The sequence below is a fragment of the Schistocerca americana genome, chromosome 6, assembly GCF_021461395.2.
Source record: "Schistocerca americana isolate TAMUIC-IGC-003095 chromosome 6, iqSchAmer2.1, whole genome shotgun sequence".
Taxonomy (NCBI): domain Eukaryota; kingdom Metazoa; phylum Arthropoda; class Insecta; order Orthoptera; family Acrididae; genus Schistocerca; species Schistocerca americana.
The window spans coordinates 337,830,044-337,842,454 of NC_060124.1; the positions used below are offsets into that span (position 1 = coordinate 337,830,044).

The following is a 12,411-nucleotide window of genomic DNA, read 5'->3' on the forward strand; positions in this document are numbered from 1 at the left end:
AATGATAGTGCTTCTCTATGATGTGGTCTGAGGTTACCATTGGGGATTTCTTTTTTTTTTTTTTTTTTTTTTACGTAGAGAATATTAAAGATAACGGTACTAATGATTAAACACGGCCAAGATTTTCTAACCATCATAAACGGAGGAACAAAAAATGGCTCAAATGGCTCTGAGCACTATGGGACTTAACTTCTCAGGTCATCAGTCCCCTAGAAATTAGAATTACTTAAACCTAGCTAACCTAAGGACATCACACACATCCATGCCCGAGGCAGGATTCGAACCTGCGACCGTAGCGGTCGCGCAGTTCCAGACTGTAGCGCCTACAGCCGCTCTGCCACCCTGGCCGGCACGGAGCAACAGGTTTCCCTATAGTGACACTACTAGAACATGGTCACAATGATGTAACTCGACAATCTATATCAAATATACTCATTGTACCCATTACCATCATCTGGTCTTACCTGATGATAGCTTGATGGTGAAGTATAATACAGCGCAATCGACTATGAATATCGCAAACATCAGTAAGTTCAGGTGATAGCTGCCTTCCTTTGATTCCTTCTTTCCCCAATGCAGCCTTCGTACGTTGTTGCTCGTAAATGGTCTTCTGTAGCTTATAACTCTCATAATATTTATCTAAATAATTCCCAGGTGGCAGACTCCTCTCGGAATTCTTTTGTGCTAGCGAGTGTTTTGTGCTCTCGCCTTTGTCGCCCAATTCGTCAATGTGTTTTCTTAGAATAATAAGTTGCATTCGCAGCTGCTCCATAAGACAGATATTGAAAGAGTCGACCATGAAGTTGACCGTCAGGCAGTCCGCTGTGATGTAGGCGCATATCAGCCAACCAGTGAACCAGCCAAAGGAGCGGTCCGTCTGGAAGGGCAGTATGATCAGCAGTGGCAGGCCCTCGCCCCTCGTAGGGTACGTGAGCCACACCATCGTGTCGAACGCGCCCAGCAGCACGTAGGCTGTCACGAAGCGCCGCAGTGAACCAGCGAGGGCTTGCAGGACAGGGATGTCGTCAGGGCTCATGAACTCTCCAAAGTCCTCGCGCACCTGCAGGCAAAAGAGTGTTTCTTATATGCGCTGCGTACTGTATTACGGAACACTATGGATTTAGCGCTAAGAAGTCAGATAGTGAGAAAGCGTCTTGTTATTATGTTCAAAATCTATGAAAAAGAGATTCACTTACAATTTCAAGGAAAAAGAACAAGAAAAGAAAATCTGGATATAAGTGAGAAAAAGTGAGCAATATATACTTTACTTGTTTCAATACCTCTGTTGATACCAGAATTGAGACAGTTCATCAATTGCAGAAAATCTCTTTTAGGTATCTGGAATCGTTCAGGTAGTAAGATGGGTGTTACGTTTTACGTTCAAAATGTTCAAATGTGTGTGGAATCTTACGGGTCTTAAGTGCTAAGGTCATCAGTCCCTAAGCTTACACACTACTTAACCTAAATTATCCTAAGGACAAACACACACACCCATGCCCGAGGGAGGACTCGAACCTCCGCCGGGGATAGCCGCACAGTCCATGACTGCAGCGCCTTAGACCGCTCGGCTAATCCCGCGCGGCACTCTAAATACATCCAGAATGAATAAATATATCGCAGTGCGAATTTTTTCAAGTTGTCGTGGATAAAATGGAGAATTTCCTTAAATTCGCAAGTAATTTTTATCGTTCATAGTCACCTAATTGCGACACTGGCTTTGTTTTCCTTTTATTTTAATGTAACAATAGAGGGTGTTCGGAAATTCCCGTTACATATTTCTAGAACCTTTAGAGGGGAATGAGTACATAACATTTTGATTAGGATCCGATGACCGGAAATGTACCCTTTCCGTTCTGCGCCAGTTTCAGTTCGTCAAAGTCTGCTGAGGTAAGGAGAGAAATCTCGGAGTTGCTTGTTCTGGTGTGCAGCAGGGTAGACAGGTTGACGTGTACTACGTCAGAGGATCACATGATGTCACTGAAGTTTCTTTTACAACACTCCTGTAGAGACAAAAAAATCTGCTGGCACTAGTTGTAGCCGCTGCAATAGAAACTGAAGAGACAACAAGTGGGGTGGAGAGTGTGTGCCAGAATATGCTTCGTAGCTACAATGTCTGTTACAACGTTGGTGTTTGCCACGTCGAGCCACTGATGTAATGCATCAGTACTCATCCATACGTACTGCATGTTGGGTTCTTTTTCGCTTTGGAGTAATGTAAATAGGTAATGTTCAAGTTTTAATACAAACGAATGTGCTTAAGGGGACTCGTCCATGAATACCAGAGGAAATCTTTAAAAAAATTTCAGTTTTCTTAACAGTGTAACTCAAAGGATAAGATTTTTTACCGCGTATAATGCTTACTATCTTCTAAGACATCTTTTGGGAACATTATTATGTAAGAACCACAACTTTAACTCTCACACTTTTTTTCATTGTCTCTTTTTTGTTGCAAGTCAAAAAACCATGCTAATTATTTATCTACATCACTGGTATACATTACTTAAAATAAGAACAAAGTACAAGATTTATTTTTTCCTGTAAGTTCTCTACACTACTATCTTTAAATCAGACTGTTGAAAAGATGGTACTGTCATAAGATGTGTTACAAAAGAAAAGTATGTTTATCAAAAATTATGGAAATTAATTCAGGGTTTTTCATCAAAAAAGAATTTTATTTTCAAAATCACAAGAGTAGTCGACTTTTTAGTTAAGCGTGTTTTAAGAAAGTATAGAAAATTTCAGCTCCCTTTCTTGAATAGTTTTTAGCCACAATGTACCAGATCATGAAATAGTTTAACTTTCAGGGAATTCAAGTTAAAGATTAAACCTGCTTTTCTATCAAACTAGCGCGACACTAATGCATTCCCGGTCCATATTCATCTTGTTTCCTGTGTTGTCTTCCGTCCTTCTCTTTTTCACACTTGTTATTCTTATTGTTGCGTGTTAGGTGTCTTCCAGCACTCATTTTTCTGCTTCGATTAGTCTCCTTCGCTCAACGTCTATTAGAGCTCTATGCATATTTAGTCCGCTAGGCACTCCCATGAGTTCCACAACATTAAGCCTTGACACTGCAGCGTCACTGAAACATAGAAGAGCACCTAGAACACCTATTTTCAAAGTATGTAGTCCTATTAGAACAGTTTTTGGTATCCATTCCCAGATACAGGTGTTGAAATTTTCATTTGAATTTTGAGTCATACCATGCAAACATTTCTGTAATAAGATTGTGTCACTAAGATCCCTATATATAGGTTTTATAATTTCCATTATAGCAAATGGTAAAGAATGTTTATGGTTGTCACCTTGAGTAAGAGCCGAGTAGTAGCCACACCATCAATCACTGTCAGGTGGGCAGAGTGCATGACATGCGTCGTCATCTGTGGAGGATTTATGAAAGAAGATTCCCCATACTGTCTTTTTCATTCCCTCAAGGTCATTTTTATTTTGTCTTATGACTTGTCCATAATAATACTGTAGCCTGCCTATTTCTTCGTCAGCAAGCCGACCACGTCCACTAATGCACTTATCATCAGCCAACTTCTTTCCCTTCAAATTCCTGTTCAAGAGTCTCAATCTTCTACCTAACCTTTTCTGGCCATGTCCTACACATTCCATTTTTTTTCAGTTTTTGTGTCAAACTTTATTTTTGATAGAGCTTACTGTGTGCCATTGTAGTGCTACAACGATGAAAATTAATATTACGAGGATGTCAAACCTTATTTTCATGATTTAAAGAAGTATTCATGATGATAAAAATGTAATTATAATTTTATTATTTTCGTTTTTGTGCTCAGTGTATCAAAGACTTTCTATTGAACGGAATAAATTACCATTGTTTGTACTACGAAACTATATAGGATTTTTAAGCGTTAAGCGTGTAATAATTCGATGTAAGACATTTTGTTGAGTCTGAATTTTGTTCTCGTACTGGTCGGTAGAGAAGGAAAAGTTCCTTAATCGATGTGAAGGTATAAAGGCTCTAAAAACGAGAGAGAGAGAGAGATAAGGTAAATACAAGTTATTCAAAATAAATATCTCCTAAGTGTAACGTCTTGTCATTTCCTATAATTAAAAATTGCAAGGTCTAATCTGAGCCTGCCCTGAATAACAGCGAAAAACATTTATGTTATCATATATTTTCTTCGTTTGATCACGGTTGTGATTCACATGTTTCTTTTTGTTACGCGACGTGTTATGAATATTTTCATTATACGCGCAAAAGTGCACACAGCCTTAATCGAACCTGCGTCTTTCGGAAACGATAACTTTTAATCAGTACAATTACGCGAATACCGTCTAAATCGCAACCGTGATCGCAAAAGTATTTCCTGGACCAAATAATTCTTATAAAATGTGTATTCTCCAAAGCGAGCGGCGTTGCACTATCGCTGACTCGCAACAATCGAAAGAGAGAAAAACGGTGCTTAAATAAAATTGCCACCTTTTAATAATTATTATTATCCCATTAAATAAATAAACAGCAATTCAGTGGCTATCCAATCAATAAACAGAGGGCGCAATTCACCATGGGGACGTCGTGGTGCATTCAGCCACGCTTAAATTTCTCTTATTTTGGTACTTTCTGTGGTCCATTATCCTGGAAGTAAACTTTTTCTCGGTCAAAAAAGTGTAGAGAATTTTTAAGCAAAAATTAAAAAATCGGTTTTCGATAGTTTTTCACGTACCAGTCTCCTTCAGTGATGAATAGGTTTGGTTATGTTTCGTTTCGAATTGTTACCTTTACTGTGTCACACCTAATTCAATTCCTCATGCATATGAGGATGATATATACTAAGATGGTATCTGTTCTTTCGGACATGAACATCTTAGTATATATATATATATATATAGTTTAGGCTCACCGGCCACTTGACCATCTTCTTCTTCTGTGCGAATGCAGAAACAGTGCCCGAACTCTTACGGGAATCGGCAACGCGCCGCGAGTAATGAGTATAATGGGCGGGGGCACTACGAATGTCGTTGCGGTACAATACGTTGAGAATGTGGATTTCGCGGGAAGCGTGCCAGAGATAAATCCCCGCAGTCGCACGGTTCTCAGTGTCTTCGGTGGCTGAGGTGGATAGAGCTTCTGCCATGTAAGCGGGAGATCTCGGGTTCAAGTCCGGGTCAGAGCGCATATTTTTCATCTGTCCCCGTTGACGTATGTCAACGCCTGTAAGCAGCTAAGGGTGTTCATTTCATTGTAATATGTGGATGAGTTAAATGTCTAAATTGAAACCGTCGTAGAAGGGAAACAGTACGCTTCCGAATAAGTTTTCCTATTTAAATTATTATGTACCACTCCTCTTAAAAAACCTAGCAGTTTGTAAAGGGAATTTCCGCACACACTGAATACTCCTTTCGTGGCATATGAAAGGAGATTCTAAGTGAACTTCACGGAAATAACGCGTATCGAACTTGACCAAATAGTATCAAGATAACACGCCGTAAACCAATGTATCACGATCAGTAGAAGAGGTTCTACAAATATTTATCGCATTAGACCAAATGTAAGTAAACATATAACTCAGGTGTGGTTCGTGTGTTTATCATGTATGTCATATCAAGTGCATTGCTACAACCCATAAAGTGATCCTGGAAAACAATACTGCACGCACACTACCATCTGTACTTAATGGCAGTACAGGCTCGTGATATTAGGCATTTCATGCCTTCGGGAATCATCGGTCTTTTTGCTATTTCATCTATTGTTTTAGTTTTCGCCTCAGATGAAAGTATAGATGTACTAGGTTTGGTAAACGTGCAGACCACTTTGCGTTTCCTGAACGACCGTTCCAGTGATCTCCAACTGTTCTCTTAAGAAAGTTTGTCATTACATGTGCAGAATGAGAGGAAATCCGTCATGTTAGTACCACATTGATTGGACGTCTTCCAATAACTGCTGCAGCAGTGTCGCTTAGGATCCCCCCAGATATATGTGTTTATATTCCCATGAATAAAAGCTGGACCCACGATGCAGATGGGAATTGCGAAGATTGCCATGCTCGTGGTTTGTAAACGATGCTTCTTCCTTAAACAAAATTCTACATTGCTATGTCGCATCACATCACGCTTTCCGCAAATAACGTCCGGAGAACTGCAACCAGTTCTGAAAGTCATCGCTTTGTAGCTGCAGAACCTCTTCTCATGTCGATGGGACAGTGGTTTGCGGCACTGTTATCTTGAAGCTGCTCATCATACAAGTTATGTCTTTTACGATCGCTTAGAAGCATCTTTCAAATGCCACAGAGAAACTATAGTTCCATTAGAAAAAAAATGTTGATTTCGTAATTCGGCGACTATAAACGAAGTGTGTGTGTGTGTGTGTGTGTGTGTGTGTGTGTGTGTGTGTGTGTGTGTGTCGTGTGACTAGCGCCTCCCGTCGGGTAGACCATTCGCCGAGTGCAATTCTTTCGATTTGACGCCACTTCGGCGACTTGTGTGTCGATGGGGATGAAATGATGATGATGAGGGCAACACAACACCCAGTACCTGAGCGGAGAAAATCCCCGACCCAACTGGGAATCGAACCCGGACTCTGAGGATTGACATTCTGTCGCACTGACCACTTTTTTCCGTTGTTGTTCGTTGCGTTTGGTCTGGGCGGACGCAACAAGACATCCGTTCAAGTTGATTGATGATTCCTTCACTCAGTTTTTTTTTTTATTACAGAGGGCCACCGCCTCTCCGACCGACCGCACTGAGCTACCGTGCCGGCGACACTCAGCTACCGGGGGCGGACGACTGTAAACGATAAAAATTACTTCCGAAAGTCGGGACATTTGCCATATCATCCGCTATAAAATGGGGAAAACCACCTTTCCATGTATTTATTCATTCTGAATATATTTAGGGTGGCCGGTTTCAATTTCCGCACCGTGTATATAAGCAGTTCGTGCCTTTAAGTTGTCACTATGGATCCATTCCACACGAGTCTTCCATATCACAAGGTATTGGCCTGGATAAAGTGCACAACAAAAGAATTCGATTGGCCACAAAGGCATTTCGAACGGTTAAAAGAGTATCATTCCCAGTCTACGCACCAACGTTGGCGAGCCCGCACTTCACACCAGGAAAAACTGTTCGTGATGCGACACGCGCAAGCACAGAATTTAGCTTCAGTAATGTTAGCCCAAATACAACATACAGAACGCACAGCTCCTTTAGTGCTAAAACTTACCTGTCGAGCAAGTTTCTGAAAGCTACGCTCACGCCATGCGACATGGCAGCGACGGTATACCCACGTATTCCCGGTTTCAAACACACTCAGTGTTATAGTGAAACGATCGAAATCACTTATTCCTTCGCGGCAGACTGAAACCACGTCGCAGCCGTTGGCATAAGAAACTGCAGCCACTGCGAGAAATCTGAGTAGGTTAGAGATGCGGCAGGACCACGGCCCGGCCCGGGGATGACGCATCGCACCTGTCCAGTGCATCAGCCAGAGCAGGTAGTCCAGGCTGGTCGCCTGCTCTGCAGCTGTGGCTATCGACTCTGTAGGCTTCATGATGCTCGGAACCCACGACCTCCTGTAGGCAGAAGAGGTACGGGCAGTGTCATTTGCATCACTAGTATCTGGTCCAAAAGATATAGCACAGACTTGGGCATATAAAAGTGGCCCTAGGAAGTGGATACGACTGAACGTGAATGTGTGCATGTAACCAAACCCCGCGACGTTCACATCACATGTACGCCACCATGCGAACCACATCGTTTCAGAGCGTAGTGCGCACTGTGTCACTGTGAGCGGAGCAGTACAAAGGGGTAGATAGTAATCACAGGGGAACAGCGGTTGTTCGTTGTGGATAGTTGCATGACACGAAGTCGTGGAAACGGTGTAGTCAGTTGTTGGCTGAGAAGCTTAATGGTTTCAAAGTGTCGGCAAAGAGTGTCGTGCAGCAGTTAGTGTAAAATGGTGCCAGACAATATGTTCTTAACAAGTCAAAAAACATTCGAAAACATTCCCGCACACCAGAAAAAGTGAGGGCACTCAACCAGAAAATGCGTCAGAGTCCTACCCAATCAAAGTGACGCCAGTCACAAGAGACAGATAGATCACGTCGATCATGCAGACCAATACTTCACGTCGACCTGCACATGCATCCCGACCTATGGTCTGTTGTTCATGCATTAAAACCAGTAGATGCTCCTCACCGCCTCCAGTTTTGTGAGTGGCGATTTACTGAGATAACAATGAATGGCTTCGACATGGATCTGTTCTTTACGTCTGATAAGTTTGGTTTCACCTTAGTGGTTATGTTGACTCAAAGGATCACATGTTCCGGGCAGCGCATAACCCTCTTAACTTCTAACAAAACACCATTGCATGATCAGAAAGGTGGGGTCTGCACGCGGCATTATTGATCCCACCTTATTTCATCAGACGCTGACCTCGGCACGTTACATTCCCAACATTTTGCCGCCCGTTGTGGCCGAGCGGTTCTAGGCACTTCAGTCCGAATGCGCGCTGCTGCTACGGTCTTAGGTTCGAATCGTGCCTCGGACATGGATGTGTGTGATGTCCTTAGGTTAGTTAGGTTTAAGTAGTTCTAAGTCTAGGTGGATGATGACCTCAGATGTTAAGTCTCATAGAGCTCACAGCCATATGAACAATTTGAACCCAACATTTTGAAACCATTTGTGGCAGCATTAACGCAGGAGGAAAACACCTACAGTTTCGTGCAACAGGATTTATCGACTGCCTGTACAGCCAGGCGAACCTTGGACCACATTTACGCAGGCTTTACGACTGACAGAGTTGTTGTCAGAAATCAGTCTAGTGGCGACCTTAGCTGGCTACCCAGGTCACCTGGTCTCTCAGTGTGGCATTACCTTGTGTGGGGAACCTGCAAGTCTAACGTGTATTGCAACAACCCTCACAGTCTTCAGGAACTGTAGCCGAACATTTCGGATGCGACTGCATCAATTCCAGCAGTCCAGATTCGATCCGCCTTCAACAACTTGCTGACCAGAGCCAAAAAACGCCAAGAGATAAATGGTGGTCATTTTCTCAACATCTGTAATGCTGTGATACTTTGTACCCTGGAGTTCTCTTCTGCAGGCCACTTTTATTTGCCCCACCCTGTATTTCAGTATCTGACAACTGTAATTCAACTATCAGGAGTGCTCCTATATAACCAAACATTAGAGAAAAATACAACTCCAAGAGAGAATGTCCCAAAATACATTCTAATTTGAAAGATATGACGGAAATATGTAATAAAAACTGAAAAGATATGGTGCTCATATGGGACTACCAGTATCCTCATTTGTGTCATGTGAAGAGCGGTCAGCCAAAGTCGAAACATGATAGCTCTCTTGCGGCACCCTCTTCATCTCGGAGTAGCACTTGCACCTAACATCCTCAGTTATTTGTTGGATGTATTGAAGTCTCCGCCTTTCCCAAAATTTTACACTCTACAGCTCCCTTTAGTTCAATGACATTTATTCCTTGGTGTCTTAAAACACCAAGCACGTGAGTCAAAGCAAACGGGTCGTAATATGACCAACTTATCCCAATGTTTGCAAGAGGTCGTTCAGGTTCTTCCACAATGTTGGCTCGACTATGGTGAGTTGCACCGGCTATGGAATTTATTGTAGACTTGTCGAGGGCTCGATGCCGTCTCATAACCGATGAACAACTGTGACGGCTCGAATGGAAGTTTGATGCAACACACAGTGTGGAGAGTAATATTAATTACATCATTCTAAGAGAGAGTTGTTTGTGCTCAGTGTACCTATCCTGGCTCGGGCAGCTCCGTATGGTGTATTTAAACAGGGTAGTGCCCAATCGCATGTGGAAAGGCGAGTACAAGCCTTAATTGAAGGGGAGTAATAGGTACAATTGCACTCATGAGCGGCAGAGTAACCTGGCGTGCTGACAAATGTAGATAACTGGAGTATAGTTACTTGAAAGTTTTTGTCTGAAAACCTTGCTTATTAAAATCGCGCAGACCCCGTGTAGAGGTAGATGCCCTAGGAAACGATCGATTCCTTTATGTACTGTGTAGGCAGTGTGTAGGGGAAATATTTTCAGAATAACAGGAAATATCATTGTTAGACATCATAAACGATTATTTATTATCCTTAGGTTAGCTAGGTTTACGTAGTTATAAGTCTATGGGACTGATGACCACTGATGTTAGGTCCCATAGTGCTTAGGAGCCAGTAGAACCATTCTAACTATGTTGTCTAACTTCAAAAACAATATGTGATCAACGCCGGAGTGTTGTGTATGGGATAGAAAGGCGACGTTTGCATCTGCTGCACCTTATCGGGAGAGACCTTTGTACTAGTTTTTACAGCAATTGAATTAAACATTTGGAATTTGTCAATTAAGAAACATGATCGATTACATTTATATTATAAATATACTTCTCTGTGTCGCAGTATCCGCAGTCGTATATGAACGTTTATACTAATGGCATTCTAACTATGCCGGCCGTTGTGGTCGAGCGGTTCTAGGCGCTAAATCCGGAACCACGCGGCTGCTACGGTCGCAGGTTCGAATCCTACCTTGGGCATGATGTCCTTAGGTTAGCTAGGTTTACGTAGTTATAAGTCTAGGGGACTGATGACCACTGATGTTAGGCCCATAGTGCTTAGAGCCAGTAGAACCATTCTAACTATGTTGTCTAACTCCTAAAACAATATGTGATCAACGCCGGAGTGTTGTGTATGGGATAGAAAGGCGATGTTTGCATCTGCTGCACCTTATCGGGAGAGACTTTTGTACAGCAATTGAATTCTTAGCGTCGTAAATATTCGGTGACACAGATGTATACAAAGTCAGCGTGACAAAGTTTGTTTCTCTAAATCATACACGAATTGTTTTAAATCTGCAGTAAAATGAAAGTGTAAAAGGCCATTCAGATTGTAGATTCGACGCCCACAATATGGCCAGCAGAGAGTGTAGACTGATAAGGAGAAATGGAAGCACTGTCTCGCACCCACTCTCACTCTGTACCATGATTCTAAAGTATCTACATCGAGTATCTTGAAAACGTTGATGGTGCCCTAAAGGTCGGAATATCAACGAAAGACTTGGTTTTAGTAAGTCTGTTTTTATATGCAGGTTATGCACTACAACAACGCAATGTTTTAGAGATGTCTGAAATATACTCTCGCAAATCTCCTCTGTAAAGAGACAAGTATTTTAATGTCTCATTAATGTTCATAATTGTTATGTATTGTGATAACTCTTTTTAACACAAATCGGCTTATATGCACTTCCATTAGTGGTATTCGACAGCACATTGTTAGACGAATACTGACATCTTTAATTCATTTTCATTTGTATTCCGATGAAGGTTGGTGCTGACGTGACTGAATATTATCGAATCATCAGTCTAATTCGTCATAGTTGCAAAATAATTTCATGATTTATATAGAGATGAACAGGACAAATATTAGAAGCTGACCTGCTTCGCTCCGGAGAAATGCGAGAACACGCGAGGCCATACCGAACATACGTCTTATAAAACAGATGTAAGAAAAGCATTTGTAGATTCTGAGAATTATGATAACTGGAATAAATTTTGCGAAAGAGGGACTAGGGATGAAACACAGGCAGCGAAAAGTTATATGCAGCTGGTACAGAAACCAGACTGCAGTTATAAAAATCGAAGTGCTAGTGAGACAGACCTGTAACCTCCCCTGATGTTATTAAGTTAACAACTGAGAAAGTAAAACAGGGGAAATATGTATATTGAATTAAAGTTCAGGGAAACGAAATAAATATAAGAGGCAGGCAAACGAAAGCGAGACAGACAACAAAAAAAGTAAGAAAACTACTTGTTATTTGAAAAGTAATTGCCATATTTCCTATTACCTTTATCTCACTGTGAGATAAGATCGCTGCCTTCGAGGAAACATGTTTGTGGTTGCCTACGGATCCATGGCTATACTCAGGCATGCACCTCTTCGTCCGAACGAAATCTTTGATCTCGGACGTATTTCTTCACAACTCCAAAAGTTTGGAAATCGCGTGCGAAGGGGTCGGAAGTCAATGGAAGATGTTTCACGGCTTCTCAGCGAAACTTCTGCACGTAGACTAAACGACCTTGGCGATCCGTAGGCGGCTTCGGACACAGAGGTACTCGCTTGGGTGCTCTCATGGTTCCGTAGGCAAACGTAAACATTTGACCATGGGGGCACTGACCGTCATGTGTCACAGTGGAATAAATGTATTGACAGTTACAGGCACCACTTTTGAAATAATAAGTGGTGTACTTACATTTCTTCCATCTCTACAAGTTGTGACATAAGAACCAAAATATTTCCAGTAATGTGGGGAAATGTTTGTTTTACTATAATTCCGCTCTAGGACCACAATGTTTATTTGTAATCTTCGGTCGGTGTTGACTATTTCTGGCTTGAGTAAAAAAGCGTTGCGTGACACATACCACATCA

The 12,411-nt window shown here is 41.9% G+C and overlaps 1 protein-coding gene across 1 annotated transcript in view; it reads right to left on the reverse strand.

Annotated features, from left to right (window-relative positions):
* LOC124620130 overlaps positions 1-7,507 on the reverse strand; it is a 52,796-nt gene extending 45,289 nt beyond the window's left edge. Inside the window, exons 1-2 of the mRNA XM_047146801.1 lie at positions 7,181-7,507; positions 465-1,060 (exon numbers count right to left, since the gene is read on the reverse strand). Coding sequence (XP_047002757.1) covers positions 465-1,060; positions 7,181-7,507 — 923 coding nt within the window. The remainder of the gene's footprint in view (positions 1-464; positions 1,061-7,180) is intronic.
* Positions 7,508-12,411: the final 4,904 nt, after the last annotated feature.